The sequence below is a fragment of the Balaenoptera musculus genome, chromosome 15 (assembly GCF_009873245.2).
Source record: "Balaenoptera musculus isolate JJ_BM4_2016_0621 chromosome 15, mBalMus1.pri.v3, whole genome shotgun sequence".
Lineage (NCBI taxonomy): Eukaryota > Metazoa > Chordata > Mammalia > Artiodactyla > Balaenopteridae > Balaenoptera > Balaenoptera musculus.
Window position 1 is genome coordinate 30,433,298 of NC_045799.1, and position 18,339 is coordinate 30,451,636.

Sequence of the window (18,339 nt, forward strand, 5' to 3'; positions counted from 1 at the left end):
CCTGAAAGCCAAAGCTCTTACAATGGCCCACACAGCCCTCTAAGATCTGACCCGCACTGCAGGGATGAGTTTCATTTCTTACTATTTCTTCCTGTACCTCAATCTAACTACTTTGACCTCCTGGCTCTTCCCTGAACGTGCCAGGTATACTTTCACCTTTGCACTCTCTGTCCCCTCTCCTGTAATGCTCTTTTCCTCAGATGTCTGCAAGCCTCACTCCCTCAACCCCCTTCGGGTCTCTGCTCAGTTGGCATCTTATGAGAGAGGTGTCCTCTTGACTTCATACAGCCTATGGGATATAGCAATCCTCTCTCTTGATACTCCCCACCCCCACCCCAATTCTTCTCCAAAGCACTGAACATCAGCTACATACACTGTATTTTCTAATTTGTTTATTGTGTGTCTCCACAATAAGAATGTAAGGTAGTTGCTGGGTGCTGTAATCAATGGTGCCTAAAGCAGGGTAGGTGAATGAACTGGACACTGAACTCCAGGCAGACCCCTGGCCACTCCAAGAACATTTTCCTGACTGACCCAGCCTATCACAAAAGGTCAATTCTTACAGAGGAAAGGCAAATCTGATGGGCAGCCTTGCTGATCATACAGACCTGGGTCTTAGCCTGGGGCTGGGGGGATAGGTACAGCCTGCCTGGGCTATTTCCTGAGTTCCTACAAACAATTCATCTGTACAACGGTATTTGATTTTACTCCACACAACAACATTAGCACCCCCAACCCCAGGTCTGCCTCAGTCCTGACCAAACAGCAGTGGGTGCTTCAGTAGAGAACATGGTGTGCTAGGTTCTACAAAGAGCGAGCCCTCTGCTCCCTGGCTTCTCTTGGAGGCTTCTCCCACTGCCTGGGCATGTGTGTATATGACCATGTGGAGTGCTTTCCACTGGTTCTGTAGTGTCTGGATGGTCCTAGATGCTAGGAGAGCCCCTCAAACTGCAGCAACACTCTGGTAAGCAGGCCTGAAGCTTACAAACTGCCCTAAATCTCTTTGTAGTTGTGTTTAATGGCCTTAATGCTCATGGTGAAGTGCCCTAGCCTTGCTCCTCAGCATCAGCTTTTTCCTCCTCTTCTAAAAAAGTGTCTGGGGGCTTTTTACTTTCCATGTTTGGTACAAGCTGTAGAGACTCTCATTTCTTAGGGTTAAAAAGACTTCCCTGGTGGTGCAGTGGTTAAGAATCCTCCTGCCAATGCAGGGGACATGGGTTCGATCCCTGGTCTGGGAAGATCCCACATGCCGCGGAGCAACTAAGCCCGTTCACCACAACTACTTAGCCTGCGCTCTAGAGCCCGCGAGCCACAACTACTGAAGCCCGCGCACCTAGAGCCTGTGCTCCGCAACAAGTGAAGCCACTGCAATGAGAAGCCGGCGCACTGCAACGAAGAGTAGCCCCCGCTCACTGCAACTAGAGAAAGCCCGTGCGCAGCAACGAAGACCCAACACAGCCATAAATAAATAAATAAATAAATAAATAAATAAATAAATAAATAAATAATCTTATTTAAAAAAAAAAGAACTGAAACATTTATAAGTCAGTCCTGAGGATTTTGGCAATTTTAATACAATAGATTTCCCTTAGACAGGGTGACTGGGGAATTCACAAGTTTTCAGAGCATTACATTAATTTTCACTGATTTTAATGGAAAAAAGTTAGAGTAAAAAACAGGCCCCAGGCTTCTTGGTGAGGCCAATGTATCTAGGTGAAGCATCTGGGCACTGCAGCCAGGAGCCACTGAGGCAGACAGCAGGTCTTTGGTGTCAATCACTCTACTTGTTAATGGGGTGCCTGCTAATGCCCTCCCTTATTGCCCAGCCCCTGCCTTATAACCATCCTGGGCATGGCTTCCAGACAGCAGGAGGCAGCCCTCACCTCAGAAGGATGCACACTGATGCAGCTGCTGAAGCCTGTACCTGGCCACTCTGGCTAAACTGCCCCAACTGCATGATGAAGGCAAAAAACTAACTCTTTGTGTTGCCTCTTTCTTGTCAGTATTCTCTTTATTAAAAACAAAAACAAAACAGAAACGAAAAAGCCAGCAGGGCTTTAACTTTCTTTCCTTTGAAACAACAGATATTCCATACAATTGTCTTTCGGGCTCTATTTTACATTTGCAATTTAAGCCTACAATTTTACCTCGTTTTACATTAATTCAATTTTTGTTTTGAGCAATACTGTTTTAAATGTAGATAATGTAAAGAATAATTTTACAATGTTCCAGAGTATGAACAAATACAGCCCCTCAAATTCCTTAAAATTATTAAAACTCAGATTTCTGCAGTTTTACTTATTTGTGTATGTATTAAGTTCTATACAATTTTGTCACCTGTGTAGGCTCCACCACCACGATAAAGATACTGAACAGTTCCGTACCACAAAGCTCCCTCGTGTTGCCCTTTTATAACCACATCCACCACCCTCCTGCCCCCAACTCCCACCCCTAACTCCTGGCAACCACTAATCAGTCCTCCATTCCTAAAATTTTATCATTTCAAAATACATTAATTTTTAAAACAACAACCTAATAATCCACTTGATGTCAAAGCTCAGCACCACTGCCCACCTGCTGCAGTAAGTAGAATGGGACCAGGCCACTCTAGGGGCGAAAGAAAACTCTGCCCTACAGCACAGAATCCTGTAAATCAAAATAAGGCCACATTCAAGGAATAAAATTCTCAACTTGAGAAGCCTCTGGGGTGTCCCCTCACCAACAACCTCAATACTGGGCTCTAAGGCCCAGCCCCAAGGAGATGGACATGCTACAAAGAGGCTGCCATGTGTTCCCTGCTGAGCCTCAAGAGAATGGGCCCAGCCTGTAATAACGGTGTCATAGTGAGCACCACAGCAGGAAATCCATCTGAGGTTCCTAGTGTCCTGGGGCTATGACTGGGCAAGAACTGGGTCTGAGAGTACAAGTGGGCTGGCCATACACTGTCACTGCAGTCCAGAGCAGCCAGGACAGCTAGCACTTTTGCAGACTTGTACAGTTAGAGACAAGGAGTCAACAATGCTTTCTGAAGTAATGGAAGACGGAAATGACCTCAGCTGCACAATGTCAAGCTACCAAATTTGACTCCAGGTCCACACCCCCAATGACTCTCAACTCTGGAGAAGCAGCAGGAGGTGATGAAGCTAGGCCAACCCATTCCTTTGACCATTAGAGGCGATGGAAAACAAGTGGTTTCTAGCCTTCTGGCTCTGTGGCTTCCACAACCTCAGTCCACTAGTAGGACAAAAGGGTCAACAGAAGGGAAGCCCAAAGCAGGTGTAAGAACAAGATCTAAAGAAGAGGAAAGATGGCCTGGCAGGGCACATACTCCCACCTGCCTACTGCAGCACCATCGGCCTGGCTTTCCTCCAGTTCTCACCATCACACCCCAGAGACCAAACAGGGCTTTGGATCCAGGCCTATTCTCTACTGGAAACAATTAGCCAGTTGCAAATACTAATTATTACGAGCACAAAAAAACACAGCATGGCACAAAAGCACTTTGTGAGAACTGCCAAAAGCTTCTTTATCACCAACTATAATGACAGCAGCAAAGAGCACACCCTGTTTTCCTGATCTGGCACGTTCTCCTCTGGGCCCAGGGGATGATGGGCCTGCTTCCTCCCTGGAAGCTCTTAGAACAGGTCAAGGGAAGCTCCTTGCAGCCAGGGCTCCCCAAGCAGTGGTACACACTCCGAAACTGTCCTCACAGGGAGCTCCTTGCCCAACTGGATTATTCATGCTCCTCACTGAGGGTCCAAGGAAACCCTCCTGCACTAGCCATTCCGTGGATGATGGGGCTCGAGACTAGAGTGTGGGGACTGTCTCTGCAACTCCACAGGAGGGAGGACTGAAAACACTGAAGCTCTCTTGCCTCGGTGGCAAAGGAAGAAGCTTAGGGACCACTACTGTTAGAAGAATTATCAAAGAATCTTGCCCAGAAAACCGCCTCCCTAACTCTCTGCCTTCTGAGGATATTATGATGTTGAGGCCAAACTTAAAACTTGTGTGCAATCTTCACCAGTCACTCTGGGCCACAGGATGGCAACGGTTCTTGTTGAAGGCATATCTGTGTAACACAGACACTTCTCATGCATGTGTGTTTGTTCTGTGCCCCAAGTTAGCCACACATGAAATAACAATAATGGCAAGGTCACCACCCTACCCCACTATCCCCAAAAGACTTCCAGTGCTCACCCTTGTAACACCACCAGTAGTCTGGTCTTCTTGCGGATGTAGGCTGACTGGCGGGCAGAGCGGTTCTGTTGGGCCTCCAGGGCACTGGAAAGGTATCTCTGGAAGTGGGCAGCATGAAAACATTCGGAGCTGTCCATGACTTGACGGTATACCATCCACCTGGAAATGGCAAGTGTAATCTCAGCATGAGGACCAGGCCCATAGGCTCTGCCAGTGGATTCAAATGTGACCAGTACTCCCACAGACTCTCTGTCCAGTGAACCCATACAGGAGAAATCAATCCTGGCACCACAGAAACAGGAAGAGTGCACTGGCTGGGTGGGGAGCCCTGTATCCTGCAATCACTACCACTGGAGCTTCTGGCAGGAAATGCCTTGCCACAGGAAAAAAGGTCAGATAAGCACATGACCAACAGATTTCAGAGTCGAGAAAGACTCCTGAACAGGCAGTCACTTCCTGAAGGATCATTCAGTAAAATGGCTTCAGTCCAGTTTTCAGTAAAATTCTTGCTAAGAATAAGTAATGGGGGGAGGGGGAGTTCCCTAGGGGCCTAGTGGTTAGGATTCGGCACTTTCACTGCAGTGGCCCAGGTTCAATTCCTGGTTGGGGAACTGAGATCCCACATGCCACATGGCACAGTCAAAAAAAAGAATAATGGGATAATGGGTAGGGTGAAGAATTCAGATTCTTTACAGAACAAAAGCAATGGAAATGAGGGAGGAACTGGTTAGCTATTGAGTACTTATGAAGGAGGCCTAATATGTCCCCATATCTCTCCAGAACTCACCTCCCCACTGCCCCCCCCACAATCTCCCACTCTAAACTCCCAAACTTCTAGGTGATTTCAGTCTTCTCAATTCTGCTATATGGCCTCCTGCAAGATGCCTTGCCTTTTTTTTTTTTTTTAAATAAATTTATTTATTTTTGGTTGTGTTGGGTCTTCGTTGCTGTGTGCGGGCTTTCTCTAGTTGCGGCAAGCGGGGGCTACTCTTCGTTGTGGTGCGCGAGCTTCTCACTGTGGTGCCTTCTCTTGTTGCGGAGCACGGGCTCTAGGTGCACAGGCTTCATGAGTTGTGGCTCGTGGGCTCTAGAGCGCAGGCTCAGTAGTTGTGGCACACGGGCTTAGTTGCTCCACGGCAACTAAGTGGGATCTTCCCGGATCAGGGCTCGAACCCATGTCCCCTACATTGGCAGGTGGATTCTTAACCACTACACCACCAGGGAAGCCCAGGATCCCTTGCTTTGAGGTAGACCAACTAGTTATTAAAAGCCTGGTCGGCAAGGGTTGTTTAGCAATCTGCCAGCCAAATGGAAGTGATGGATGAATGATTTCCCCTATTTTGCCTAAGCCAGCATGTCCCAGTTCCACCTGAGCTCACGCAGTCCCCTTGTGGTCACAGAAGGATCACATCCACCAGCTCTCAAGTTCTAACCACCCTGGTCCTGAATTCCCCTGCTGACCAGGCATATTCCCAGGCCTCTGCCCATGCTGGTCTTGCTGCTACAGGGCTCTTGCCCAGATATCCAAGGGTTCATTCCTCCATTTCCTCAGGCCTTTGCTCAAATGTCACCTTCTCAGTGAGGTCTTTCCTGAATACCCAATTTAAAAATGGAATCCCTCCCCCAGCCCAGCACTCCCTATAGCCTTCTCTGCATTCATTTCTCCATAGCACTTTTCACTAGCTAATACACTGTTTTCCTTATCTGGTTAACTGTCTATCTTGCCAAACTAGAATACAAGCTCCATGAAGGCAGAGATTTTCTAGTCTGTTTTGTTCATTTGTCCCCTACAGTTAAAACAGTACCTGGCATACAGAAAGTACTCGGTATAAATGTGTTAAATGAATGGATGGATGGATGACCACTGCGCCGATACCAGTAACACCAAAGGTCAGTGCAAGTTGAAGGTTTCCCAGTGCCAAGGCAGACCCAGACATAGAATCCCTTTCCCCAAAGCAAAGGCAGCAGCCATACTAACCTGCCGTATTCCTTATGCAGAGTGACCAGAAAAGCACAGAGCTCGCTAGCATGACAGCCTGGGAGGCCAGTTACAATGCTGATAATTACCTACATGAAAGAAAAGCCATGTGGGTTTGTGATTCAACTGGGAGGCAGCGTTGTGTAAGAGGTTAAAAGAACTGACTTCTTGAGCCAGGTTCTATGGGTTTGAACCTCAGCACCAGCACTCACTAGCTATGTGACCTTGTGCTCACAACAGAACCTACCTTGCAGGGTGGATGTAATGATTAACTGAGTTAATATATGTAAACAAAATGCGTGCAGCAGTGTCTGGCACATAGCAAACACCATATACAACAATGTAGTGTTACTATAATAATTTCCATGGAGCAGGCTGTGACTAGATCAGTCTATGTGTGGAACAGATAACTAGTGAGAGCCTGCTGTATAGCACAGGGAACTCTACTCAATGCTCTGTGGTGACCTAGATGGGAGGGAAATCCAGAAGGGAGGGGATATGAGCATAAATACGGCTGATTCACTTTGCTGTACAGCAGAAACTAGCACAACATTGTGAAGCAACTATACCCAATAAGTTACAAAAAAAAAAAAAGTATAATGGAAAATACTGGGCAGAAAGGAGGTTTGGGACAAAAATGCCACAGGCTAAATTGCTGTCGTAAATTCAGCGAAGGAGGGGAGTGGCCTGTGCCTTCCAAGCCACAGGGCCTGAGCTAAGGAAACAAACTGGGTGGAGGAAGCACTTCTCAATCTTGATGGGGAGAAGAGGTGCCAGGCTGCACTTTCCTAATCTTGGCACATGACCACATGAAAACAGGGCCCTCTGCAGGCAGACACTCCAAAGCAACTCAAGAAATTCACCGACAAAGAAGGGGTCAAGCAGAGGAGGAAAGGAACCATGCATTTGCTGAAGGATAACGATGTCAGTGACATAGCATGGCAAGGGCTTCTTTAAGTATGTTTTATTTCACAGTACACAAGACTCACTGGGACAGGTCTGGAGTGAAGTTCAACTTGCTGGCACTCATCACTTGAGCTAGTCCCATCAGGACAGAGATGGCTATGGATGCCTCTTTTATGGGAAACAGTTCTCCCTCCTCCCCTCTGACCAGACCCTTAGTCTGTATCCCTTTCTGTGCCTGTGGGCAGTACTCCATGTAACTGACTTTCTGTTTATACTCTTCCCATCCAAATTTCTCCATCTTGCTTCCCATTCCTCAGCACCCACGCCTCAGCCTCTCAAATCCCAGCAAACATGCTCACAGCCAGATACCCTCTTACTTTAAGGCCAGTCCTGTAGCACTTTGTTATATGAAATATCAATACCTATATTAAAAAAATATTTAAAATATGTAAAATATAACATTTTCATTTTTAAACTCTTGCTTAAGGGAAAAATGAGGCTTCTGACTGCTTAATGTTTCTATTTCCTTTTGCAGCTGAGTGTCTTCTAGATTTGCGCAGAAATAAATGCCCTCTTTGAGCATATTATGACATATGGTTCCAAAGAAATGTTGGGGGGAGTCAAGAGGAGAGGCGTGTGAAGCAGGAGCAGATGAAAATCCACTCTTGGGAAGACAGTGTTTATAAAGTGTCACCTTATCCTGGTGGTGCTAGCAAGGTCTCGCTAACACTTCCCCTTACGAAGCTCAATGTGCCAGGTAAGTCCTTGCAAACCAGAAAGAGCTGATGGCATGAGAGTACTGAGCAGGAGTTTGGAAGACCTGGAGGAGCAAGGGGAAGGCACAGCAATATGCCAGGGTTCATCACTGCTATGGGGCTCAGCTGGGGTTAATGCAGATGCCTGTACACAGTCATTATACAGAGCAGGTTTCATGTGTATCATTACATCAGTATCCAGGGAGGTGGAGAGTCTTATAAAAGGGACTCCGCCTGAGCTCCTTTTGTTAATTGACACTGAAGATTAAGGGCAGAATTATCTTCCCATGAATTCCCAGCTTATTTGGTGAGCTGCTGTACCTTGTCATTTTCTACTCTGTGAGTAGGGTTGATTTCAGCTTGCTGCAGCAGGACAGGGAGATGGGTCCTCATCACGGGTTCCCGACTAATGCTGCTGACGGCAAAACGCTGGAGAAACCTAGAAAAAGAAAGACAATGCTATTATGTTACCATCACCAGCCTTGCCTGAATGTGCCCATTCACATGATAAACTTATTTCATTGCTGAAAAGAAACCTTAGTGAATATCTCTAGAGAATAAAATTGTATATGGTGTGTCACTACTACTTTTTATAATTATTCTTAAGAAGCTATAAAGAAAGAAAATGGAGCTTAGAAAGCACCAACTCTGAGGTTTCTGACATTTCATAAGTCAGAAACAGAAAAACAGAGCTCACCCATCCAGCTCTGGGAGTTCGGCTGAGAGTAGCTTTAGAGGACTCCGTTTCTCCCCAGCAGAATGGCTCAGGACACTGAAGAGCTTCTGTGCACTGGAGTGTCTGGAATATCAAAGGCTCACAGATTAGAATTCCATGTCTCTACAGCAAACATACGTTACATAACTTGTTCTGATATTTTCAAGCCAAAGTCCCGTGACAGAGTCAATACTTCTAAAACAAGCATCTCACTGACTTAAGCAAAATTCGGCATTAATGCCGGATGATTGGTTTGCCCACATAGGAAGCCTGGCCTAAAACCTTTGGTAATACTACAGGTTTCTGATTCTTGGTGGATTTCATCTCTCTTGACTTTTGTTCCCCAAGGGCACTGGCTACCTGCAAGTTGGCAGCACTGGAATGATTGTGTCGGCCCTTTCAGAAGCCAGGACCCCTATGTTACATAACACAAGTCATCCTGCAGAGAGAGCAGACACACACAGCCTAGGGAAGCAAGCATAAACACTGAAGGCAGCCACTTACAATCTCTTTTGTTCCACAGATAATCCATCTTCCTGGATCACTTTTAAAGACAGCCCTGAGTTAGCCTGCTGTTGCCAGGGGGAGAAGACCTAAACAAAACAGAATTTGAGCAAAGAACACTTTAAACCCAACAACAGGATATAGAATCCACATGGGGATTTGATGGCTGTTGAAAATCTAGACTGTCAGTACAGAGAAAAACTATCATAACAAACAAGTTTGTTCCAAAAATATAGAGGCCTGAAGCAATTCTGTTCTGTATTTTTAAAAACTAGAATTTCTTTCTGGGTTCTTCTCCCAGGGATTCTGCTCCTTAAGAGGCCAGGAAGCACAGAGGAAGGTATCAGGTAACACTGTTCTGGCAGCAGGGGCATGTCTTCCCTGGTGATAGGGCCAGACAGAAGGAGCAGTTCAAGCAAATTCTGCCTAGAGGCAGAGGAATAGCTGAAGAGAATCTCTAGGTTCCTAGACTGAAAGGACAAGCACAAGGAGGTAGAAGGACCAGCTGGCAGTAAGATGGAGACACAGACAGGCCCTAAAAGCCGCTCTGCAGCCAAGGCCAGTTCTTGCCTCTTCCCTGTTCTACGAATCTATCCTGAGGGAGGGACTGTCCTCTCAAAAGCTGTTGCATCACACCTTTCCAAGCATTTACACCAGAATAAGACTGGCCATTTGTATGACTCTGGCTACTGCTTGGTCTCTAAGTAGGCTGTATAATTCTTGGTGAGCTCCCTCACTCGTAAAATCTGTGCTGAGAGCCTATGGTGTGCAGCCTGCCAAGTGGAACCACTTGCAAGGGCAGGGCCTATGAACCATGGGGAGGGAGATTTTGGGGTAGGGTAGAGAGCTCTGACCCAGTAGGTAGGGCCCAACAACTCAATAAAGTAGCTAAAAGGAAAATGAGTCTAATTATGACTTATAAGGGACAAAGAAGATTTTTCTTAGAAGTTAAAAAGCCTTTTGTTCAGTTCCTTTAGGTTCTCACCCTTCAATGGCAAGAGTACTATTCCAGGACCCCAAAAGATCAGAAGCAGCCACACTCACACCAGCCCTCCCAACTCTCCCTCTCAGCACCTCACTGTTAGCCCTGAAACATTGCCTTACCAACTAAATTACTAGGAAAAAGGGTAGTAATTGTTTTGCTGAATAATGATTGATGTTACCTCTGAGTAAAATGTCTGGTATATCTTGGATTTGGGGAAAAGGGCAATCATCAGAAAATTGCTTGATCCACAGAAATGAACTGGAAGATGGGGAAGCAATGAACTTTTGAAGTCTATCAGAAGGGCAGCAACAATACTGGTGGAATCCTAAAGAGAAAAAGAGGGAGCATCACTGAGAAAAACCATATGCATGATACAAGCCCTCACATCTACTGTCAGAACACATATGGTGAACGTCAGTCCAGTTATTTTCACATTACGTGGTTTACTGGGATTCAGTTATAGATGTGCTTGCCCACACCCAGTTTTAGGAGATACAGGAAGTGCAGGGTCTTTTCTCCTAAACTGAAAATATCATCTCTTCCTAGGATATTAATCCCTTATCAGATAAATGATTTGCAAATATTTTCTCCCATTCTGTGGGCTGCTTTTCACATTCTTAATAGAGTCTTTTGATGCAGAGAAGTTTTAAAATTTGATGAAGTCCAACTTATATATTTTTTCTTTTGTTGTCTGTGCTTTTGGTGTCATATCCAAGAAACTGCTGCCTAATCCAAGGTCACGAGGATTTACTCCTATGTTTTCTTCTAAGAATTTAATAGTTTTCGTTCCCATATTTAGGCTTATACTCCATTTTGAGTTTTTTTTTTTTGTATACAGTGTAAGGTAAGAGTCTAACTTCATTCTTTTGCATGTAGATATCCAGTTTTTCCAGCACTGTTTGTTGAAAAGACTGTCCTCTTCTCATTGTATGATCTTGGCACCCTTGTTGAAAATCATTTGACCATATAAGCAAGACTTTCTTTTTGGGCTCTCTATTCTGTTCCACTGGTCTACATATCTAATCTTACACCAATACCACACTGTTACAATTATTGTAGCTCTGTAGTTAGTTTTGAAATTAGGAAGTGTGAGTCCTCCAACTTTCTTCTTTTTCAAGATCATTTTGGCTATTTTGGCAGGGGGGTCCCTTGAGATACCATATGAATTTCAGGATGGGTTTTTTCATTTCTGCAAAAAACGCCATTGGGGTTTTAACAGGAATTGCCCTGAATCTATTGATTGCTTTGGGTAGTACTGTCATCTTATTTTAATATTAAGTTTTCCAGCCCATGAACGTGGGATGTCTTACCATTTATTTAGGTCTTCTTTAATTTCTTTCAGCAATGTTTTGTGGATTTTGGTATCTTAAGTCTTTCAACTCCTTGGTTAAATTTATTGGAATTGTTTCCTTAAGAACCTTTTCGGATTATTCACAGTTTGGGTACGGAAATGCAACTGTTTTTTTATCGGTTTATTTCGTATTCTGCAACATTGGTGAATTCGTTTGTTAATTCTAACAATTTGTGTGTGTGGGGGGGGGGAATCTTTAGGAATTTCTACATATAAATCATGTCATCCATGAACAGAGCTACTTTTACTTCTTTCGTTCCAATTTAAATGCCTTTTATTTCTTTTGCTCGCCTAATTGCTCTGGCTAGGACTTCCAATGCTATGTTGAATAGACGTGGCAAAAGCAAGTATTTTCGTCTTGTTCCTGATCTTAGAGGAAAAGGTTTTTTTTTTAAAGTTAGTTTATATATACTTTAAAATTTTTATTTACTTTTGGCGGTGGGCTTCTCTAGTTGCAGCACATGGGCTTAGTTGTATTCTGTGGGATTTTAGTTCCCCAACCAGGGACCAAACCTGGGCCCACTGCATTGGGAGCATGGAGTCTTAACCACTGGACTGCCAGGGAAGTCCCTTTTTTTTTTTTTTTTAAATCATTTAAGATTTCATTATGAAAGTCATATGTTCATTAAATAAAAATTTGAGAAAAATATAAAAATAGAGAATAAAGGTTAAAAAAATTAATCCAAGGTCCCATCACCCAACTCCAACTACAGCTAACATTTTAGTACTTTTCCTTCTAGTCTTTTCTTCCTACTCATTCATTGACTTCCCTTTTTTATGTACTGGGAAATCATATTCACTTTTACAGTTTCATATCTTGCTTTTAAAACTTAATCTACCATTAGCACCTACCATGTTGTTGTAAACTATCTGTAAACATTTTCAAAGGCTGCATCCGACTCCCCTCTTAGCCCACCCCTATGACTGGACATTCATATTATCAATTCCACTTCACTTTTTGTCTACTTCACTGTACCTTTTATCTACTCTTTACTAATTTACTAATTTACTGTTATACATGGTAGCATGCATCTGATGTGCTTCCACGTATCTGTTAACTAACCTCACGTCCTCTGAACACCCATGACCTGGCACTCAGTGTTTTCATGTTGATAAAGTTAGAGCTCTTCATAGAAAAGAAACAGCAACTCATTTTTTTTTAATCACCAAAAACAGTTTTCCTGGTTTGTGTTTTTGTCTTTTAATTCCCCTTTTGAATATTTTTTAGAGTTTTAAATTATTAGTGTGATAAATTTTATGCTACATCCATACAATGGAATACTACTCATCAATAAAGCAATAAAAAGGAAAAACTATTTTTTTTAACATCTTTATTGGACTATAATTGCTTTACAATGGTGTGTTAGTTTCTGCTTTATAACAAAGTGAATCAGTTATACATACACATGTTCCCGTATCTCTTCCCTCTTGCGCCTCCCTCCCTCCCACCCTCCCACCCTCCCTATCCCACTCCTCTAGGTGGTCACAAAGCACCGAGCTGATCTCCCTGTGCTATGCGGCTGCTTCCCACTAGCTATCTATTTTACATTTGGTAGTGTATATATGTCCATGCCACTCTCTCACCCTGTCACATCTTACCCCTCCCCCTCCCCATATCCTCAAGTCCATTCTCTAGTAGGTCTGTGTCTTTATTCCCACCTTGCCACTAGGTTCTTCATGACCTTTTTTTTTTTTCCTTAGATTCCATATATATGTGTTAGCATACTGTATTTGTTTTTCTCTTCCTGACTTACTTCACTCTGTATGACAGACTCTAACTCCATCCACCTCACTACAAATACCTCCATTTCATTTCTTTTTATGGCTGAGTAATATTCCATTGTATATATGTGCCACATCTTCTTTATCCATTCATCCGATGATGGACACTTAGGTTGCTTCCATGTCCTGGCTATTGTAAATAGAGCTGCAATGAACATTTGGGTACATGACTCTTTTTGAATTATGGTTTTTTCAGGGTATATGCCCAGTAGTGGGATTGCTGGGTCGTATGGTAGTTCTATTTGTAGTTTTTTAAGGAACCTCCATACTGTTCTCCATAGTGGCTGTATCAATTTACATTCCCACCAACAGTGCAAGAGGGTTCCCTTTCCTCCACACCCTCTCCAGCATTTATTGTTTCTAGATTTGATGATGGCCATTCTGACCGGTGTGAGATGATATCTCATTGTAGTTTTGATTTGCATTTCTCTAATGATTAATGATGTTGAGCATTCTTTCATGTGTCTGTTGGCAATCTGTATATCTTCTTTGGAGAAATGTCTATTTAGGTCTTCTGCCCATTTTTGGATTGGGTTGTTTGTTTTTTTGTTATTGAGCTGCATGAGCTGCTTGTAAATCTTGGAGATTAATCCTTTGTCAGTTGCTTCACTTGCAAATATTTTCTCCCATTCTGAGGGTTGTCTTTTGGTCTTGTTTATGGTTTCCTTTGCTGTGCAAAAGCTTTTAAGTTTCATTAGGTCCCATTTGTTTGTGTTTTTATTTCCATTTCTCTAGGAGTTGGGTCAAAAAGGATCTTGCTGTGGTTTATGTCATAGAGTGTTCTGCCTATGTTTTCCTCTAAGAGTTTGATAGTGTCTGGCCTTACATTTAGGTCTTTAATCCATTTTGAGTTTATTTTTGTGTATGGTGTTAGGGAGTGTTCTAATTTCATTCTTTTACATGTAGCTGTCCAGTTTTCCGAGCACCACTTATTGAAGAGGCTGTCTTTTCTCCACTGTATATGCTTGCCTCCTTTATCAAAGATAAGGTGACCATATGTGCATGGGTTTATCTCTGGGCTTTCTATCCTGTTCCATTGACCTATGTTTCTGTTTTTGTGCCAGTACCAAACTGTCTTGATTACTGTAGCTTTGTAATATAGTCTGAAATCAGGGAGCCTGATTCTTCCAGCTCCATTTTTCGTTCTCAAGATTGCTTTGGCTATTCGGGGTCTTTTGTGTTTCCATACAAATTGTGAAATTTTTTGTTCTAGTTCTGTGAAAAATGCCAGTGGTAGTTTGATAGGGATTGCATTGAATCTGTAGATTGCTTTGGGTAGTAGAGTCATTTTCACAATGTTGATTCTTCCAATCCAAGAACATGGTATATCTCTCCATCTATTTGTATCATCTTTAATTTCTTTCATCAGTGTCTTATAATTTTCTGCATACAGGTCTTTTGTCTCCTTAGGTAGGTTTATTCCTAGATATTTTATTCTTTTTGTGGCAGTGGTAAACGGGAGTGTTTTCTTAATTTCACTTTCAGATTTTTCATCATTAGTGTATAGGAATGCAAGAGATTTCTGTGCATTAATTTTGTATCCTGCTACTTTACCAAATTCATTGATTAGCTCTAGTAGTTTTCTGGTAGCATCTTTAGGATTCTCTATGTATAGTAGTATCATGTCATCTGCAAACAGTGACAGCTTTACTTCTTCTTTTCCAATTTGGATTCCTTTTATTTCTTTTTCTTCTCTGATTGCTGTGGCCAAGGAAAAACTATTGATACACACAACAACATGGATGACCTAAAAATCATGCTGAGTGAAAAATGCCAGGCTCAAAAGGGTACAGAATGTATGATGTCCATTTATATAACATTTTAGAAAATGCAAACTAATCTACAGTGACAGAAAGCTAATAAGTGGTTGCCTGAAGCCAGAAGCTGGGGGGAAAGATGATCTGCAAAAAGGTATTAGAAAACGTTTGGGGGGTGACAAAAATCTGTATCTTGACTGTGCTGGTGGTTTCATGAATATATACATCTGTCAAAACTTTAAACAGATACAGTTAACTGTATGTATGTATGTATTTATAATATATTTTATTCAATCCAACATATCCAAAATATTTTAAATGTAATCAGTATAAAAATATTATGAGATATTTTACATGCTTTTTTTTAGGTATAGCTGGTGTACAATATTATATAAAGTTCAGGTGTACAACATAGTGATTCACAATTTTTAAGGGTTATATTCCATTTATAGTTATTATAAAATATTGGCTATATTCCCTGTGTTGTACAATAAGTCCTTGTAGCCAGTTAATTGCACTTAAAGTATACTTCAATAAATTATCAGCAAAAAGTTAAAAAAATCCTTAAGTGGTCAAATCTGACAAACTTTTTCTTTAGAATTTCTTGTATCATTTCTAAGCTTAGATTAGAAAGTCTTCCTGTCCCTAAAGATTTAATAAATATTCATTTTTATATACTCCTTAACCGGACTTACTGTGGTGATCATTTAATAATATATATATGTCTAAGACAGTAGATCTTAAAAGTTCTCATCAGAATCTGAAAAAGAATGGATATATGTATATGTATAACTGAATCGCTTTGCTGTACACCTGAAACTAACACACTGTAAATCAACTATACCCCAATGTAAAATAAAAATTAAATTTAAAAAAGTTCTCATAAGAAAAATAATTTGCAACTATATCCTTCTTTTTACTTATGAAATTTTAAAATATTTAATTTTCTCAGAAGTTTATTTTCATTTTTGATATGAGTTAAAAATCCATCCCCACCCACCCCAAAACTAGGTAACTTATCATTCCAGCCCTTAAGTCTCACCCTTTCCTTCCTGATGTTGGAAGACTCTTTAACCTAATTAATATCAAATATCAAAGCTTTCACCTAATATAGCCATCTAACCTGTCTGGTTGGTCTGCCTGCATTTTTGAACAGCCTTTAAGGAACCAGGTTCTATGTGGAAGAAAGACATAACTCTTTCTGACTTGCTCACAGAATTCATTTTCAGAGCTATCTGACCAAACCACTTTACCCGGTCTCTGTCCCGGCTCCCGAACAAGCTGGTTTTGAGGCTGAGACCACACAGGGTGGAGGGCCTGCCCTCTGCTCTGGTGTCACACTGTGATGAGCTGTGCCCTGGCCAAAGGGTATAGGCTAGGGGAAACTCATAGCTACCTCTATGGCTCACAAGAGCCTCTCCATGACTTTCTTGCCTGCCTGCCTCAAGGGCAGCGCTGGTTCCTAACATCCTGCCCTGTGGTGGTAGAGGGAGGACAGGGAGTTATCTGATTTTCCCTCAGAAGTGTGAGTATCTTTCTGAACATCAAAACCATGGACTGTAAAACACCTACCCCATCATAGAACAAAACGGAATTCATGTGATCCTTGGAAATGATGATATTTCCGTGATGACGGTCAGAAAACAGAAGTCCACCAGAGAAGAAATGTACTTTCCCTGGAAGGAAAAGAGAGCTGGTAAGAGCTGGAGGGCTGGATTCTGGGGGCCAATATCACAATGTTCTTCCTGCAGGTTCCAGGCCAAGACAGAGGGGTAGCTAGAGACCATCTGAAGTGGTTAAGTTAAACAATCTTTATGCTGAGCCCTGTGCTCTGAGAAAGCCAATGTACCCTCCTAGGGCCTCAGAGAGAAATGAGGCATCAGATACAGCCTTTGCATAAGAATTAGAAAAAGCAACAAGTGAGTAAGTTATCAGCTGATGGAGAGAGGCAAAATTCACATTCACTTATGGGTTTCTTTCAGGGAAATACACTAAAAAAGACTTTGGGTATGTCTGCTCCATTACTGAGTTTATAGATGCTCCTTTCTACTATTTTGGCAGAAGCCGGCTCAGCTCTGAAGTGACCACATCTCTCACATAAGGCCCAAGAAAGAGCACTAGGGCATCAGTTGTTGAAAGACTGGTGAAGGGTGCTTAAGGGCCCCTTGCCAGGAAAGGAACATGTGAGTTAGGCAATAAGTGAATTCTACAGACACTGGAGGCTGCTGTTCTGTAGTTCCCAAAAGCAAGATGGGTGGGACATGGACACTGAGTGTGGGTTCCTTAGAATAAGGATTCAGGTTTAAGGAGAGCTGCTTGTTTCCTGGGTGGCCAAGGTTACACAGCAGCTGAATATGGGCCCTAGGGAGTAGATGACAGAATTGATGGACACTAAGGTGACAAGGGTTAAGGCTGGGCCTGGGCTTGCTTTGGAAACCCAAATGAAGCACCCAGAGCACCCATAAGACCCCTAGGTGAAGCTGCTCTCTGGAATGGTCCAAGCTGGATCCTTCCTATTCCTGTAATAGCCTTTCTTTCCATGTTTTCACAAACAGAGAAGAGATAAAGTATTTCTTAGAGCTCAAGGCACAGGCTTGGGGAAAACCGCCAATATCTTATTGCTAAGGCAGAGGACATGAGACCAAGAAGAGGGACTGATTCCTTGAGCTGTAGTTCTAAAAAGGCAGCCCCAAAGCTGTGTAAGTTGTAATGACAAGAAGAGCAAAGGCCAAGTTTTGAAGGTTTCCTGAGAAGGTGGGGTTTCAGGAGGCAGAGAGGGGCCGAGAGAGTATGTGTGCTTGTGTGTGTGCATGTTAATGGGGGGTGGGGAGAAGTGGGGGAGGTGGAGGCAGTTTTTAGGTACTAGAGGACGGTTTGAAGCCTGAATATCAACAAAAGAACAAGACAACCAGTCAGAGGGAACTAATGCCAACCTTACCAGCCAGCCCAGTTCAAGGCACTCAATGGTTCAAGTCCTGTAAGGCTCCTACCCTCTAAGAAGTATAACCTAGCCTCACCTACACACAGTCTTGCCCTATGGCCCTCTTGAGTGGAGGCTCCTCATGCCCCAGCCTCATCCTGCACCCATGCCAAGGTTCATCACTGCTGTTCCCAGACCATTCCCTCCCACAATGGCACAATATTTTCATTCCCTCAGAGACTCATGCCCCTCCTTTCCTTCACTGCTCACATCTACTGCCCTCCTAATTATGCTACAACACTTCAAACAGCTTCTGAATGTGTTCACAGTCTTCTCTTCCAAAGCCGAGACTCCCATTCCCTCTGAGAGATCAGGGGGTGGGCCATGCCATGCTCTGGCCTTGCTGCTCCTCAATGCCAGTTCCATACCAGTAAAGCAGCACCCAGAATGTCTTAACTTCTGAAATCTTCAGCTCCAGAACCTACTCTC

The 18,339-nt window shown here is 43.0% G+C and overlaps 1 protein-coding gene across 3 annotated transcripts in view; it reads right to left on the reverse strand.

Moving 5' to 3' along the window:
- Positions 1-18,339, reverse strand: part of C15H20orf194 (chromosome 15 C20orf194 homolog) — a 147,407-nt gene that overhangs the window by 33,765 nt on the left and 95,303 nt on the right. For 2 of the 3 annotated variants that reach the window (XM_036826165.1, XM_036826164.1), the window contains exons 21-27: positions 16,503-16,606; positions 10,219-10,365; positions 9,056-9,144; positions 8,534-8,635; positions 8,158-8,275; positions 6,176-6,264; positions 4,198-4,356 (exon numbers count right to left, since the gene is read on the reverse strand). In XM_036826165.1, coding sequence (XP_036682060.1) covers positions 4,198-4,356; positions 6,176-6,264; positions 8,158-8,275; positions 8,534-8,635; positions 9,056-9,144; positions 10,219-10,365; positions 16,503-16,606 — 808 coding nt within the window. The remainder of the gene's footprint in view (positions 1-4,197; positions 4,357-6,175; positions 6,265-8,157; positions 8,276-8,533; positions 8,636-9,055; positions 9,145-10,218; positions 10,366-16,502; positions 16,607-18,339) is intronic. The other variant, XM_036826166.1, reaches the window with a different exon arrangement.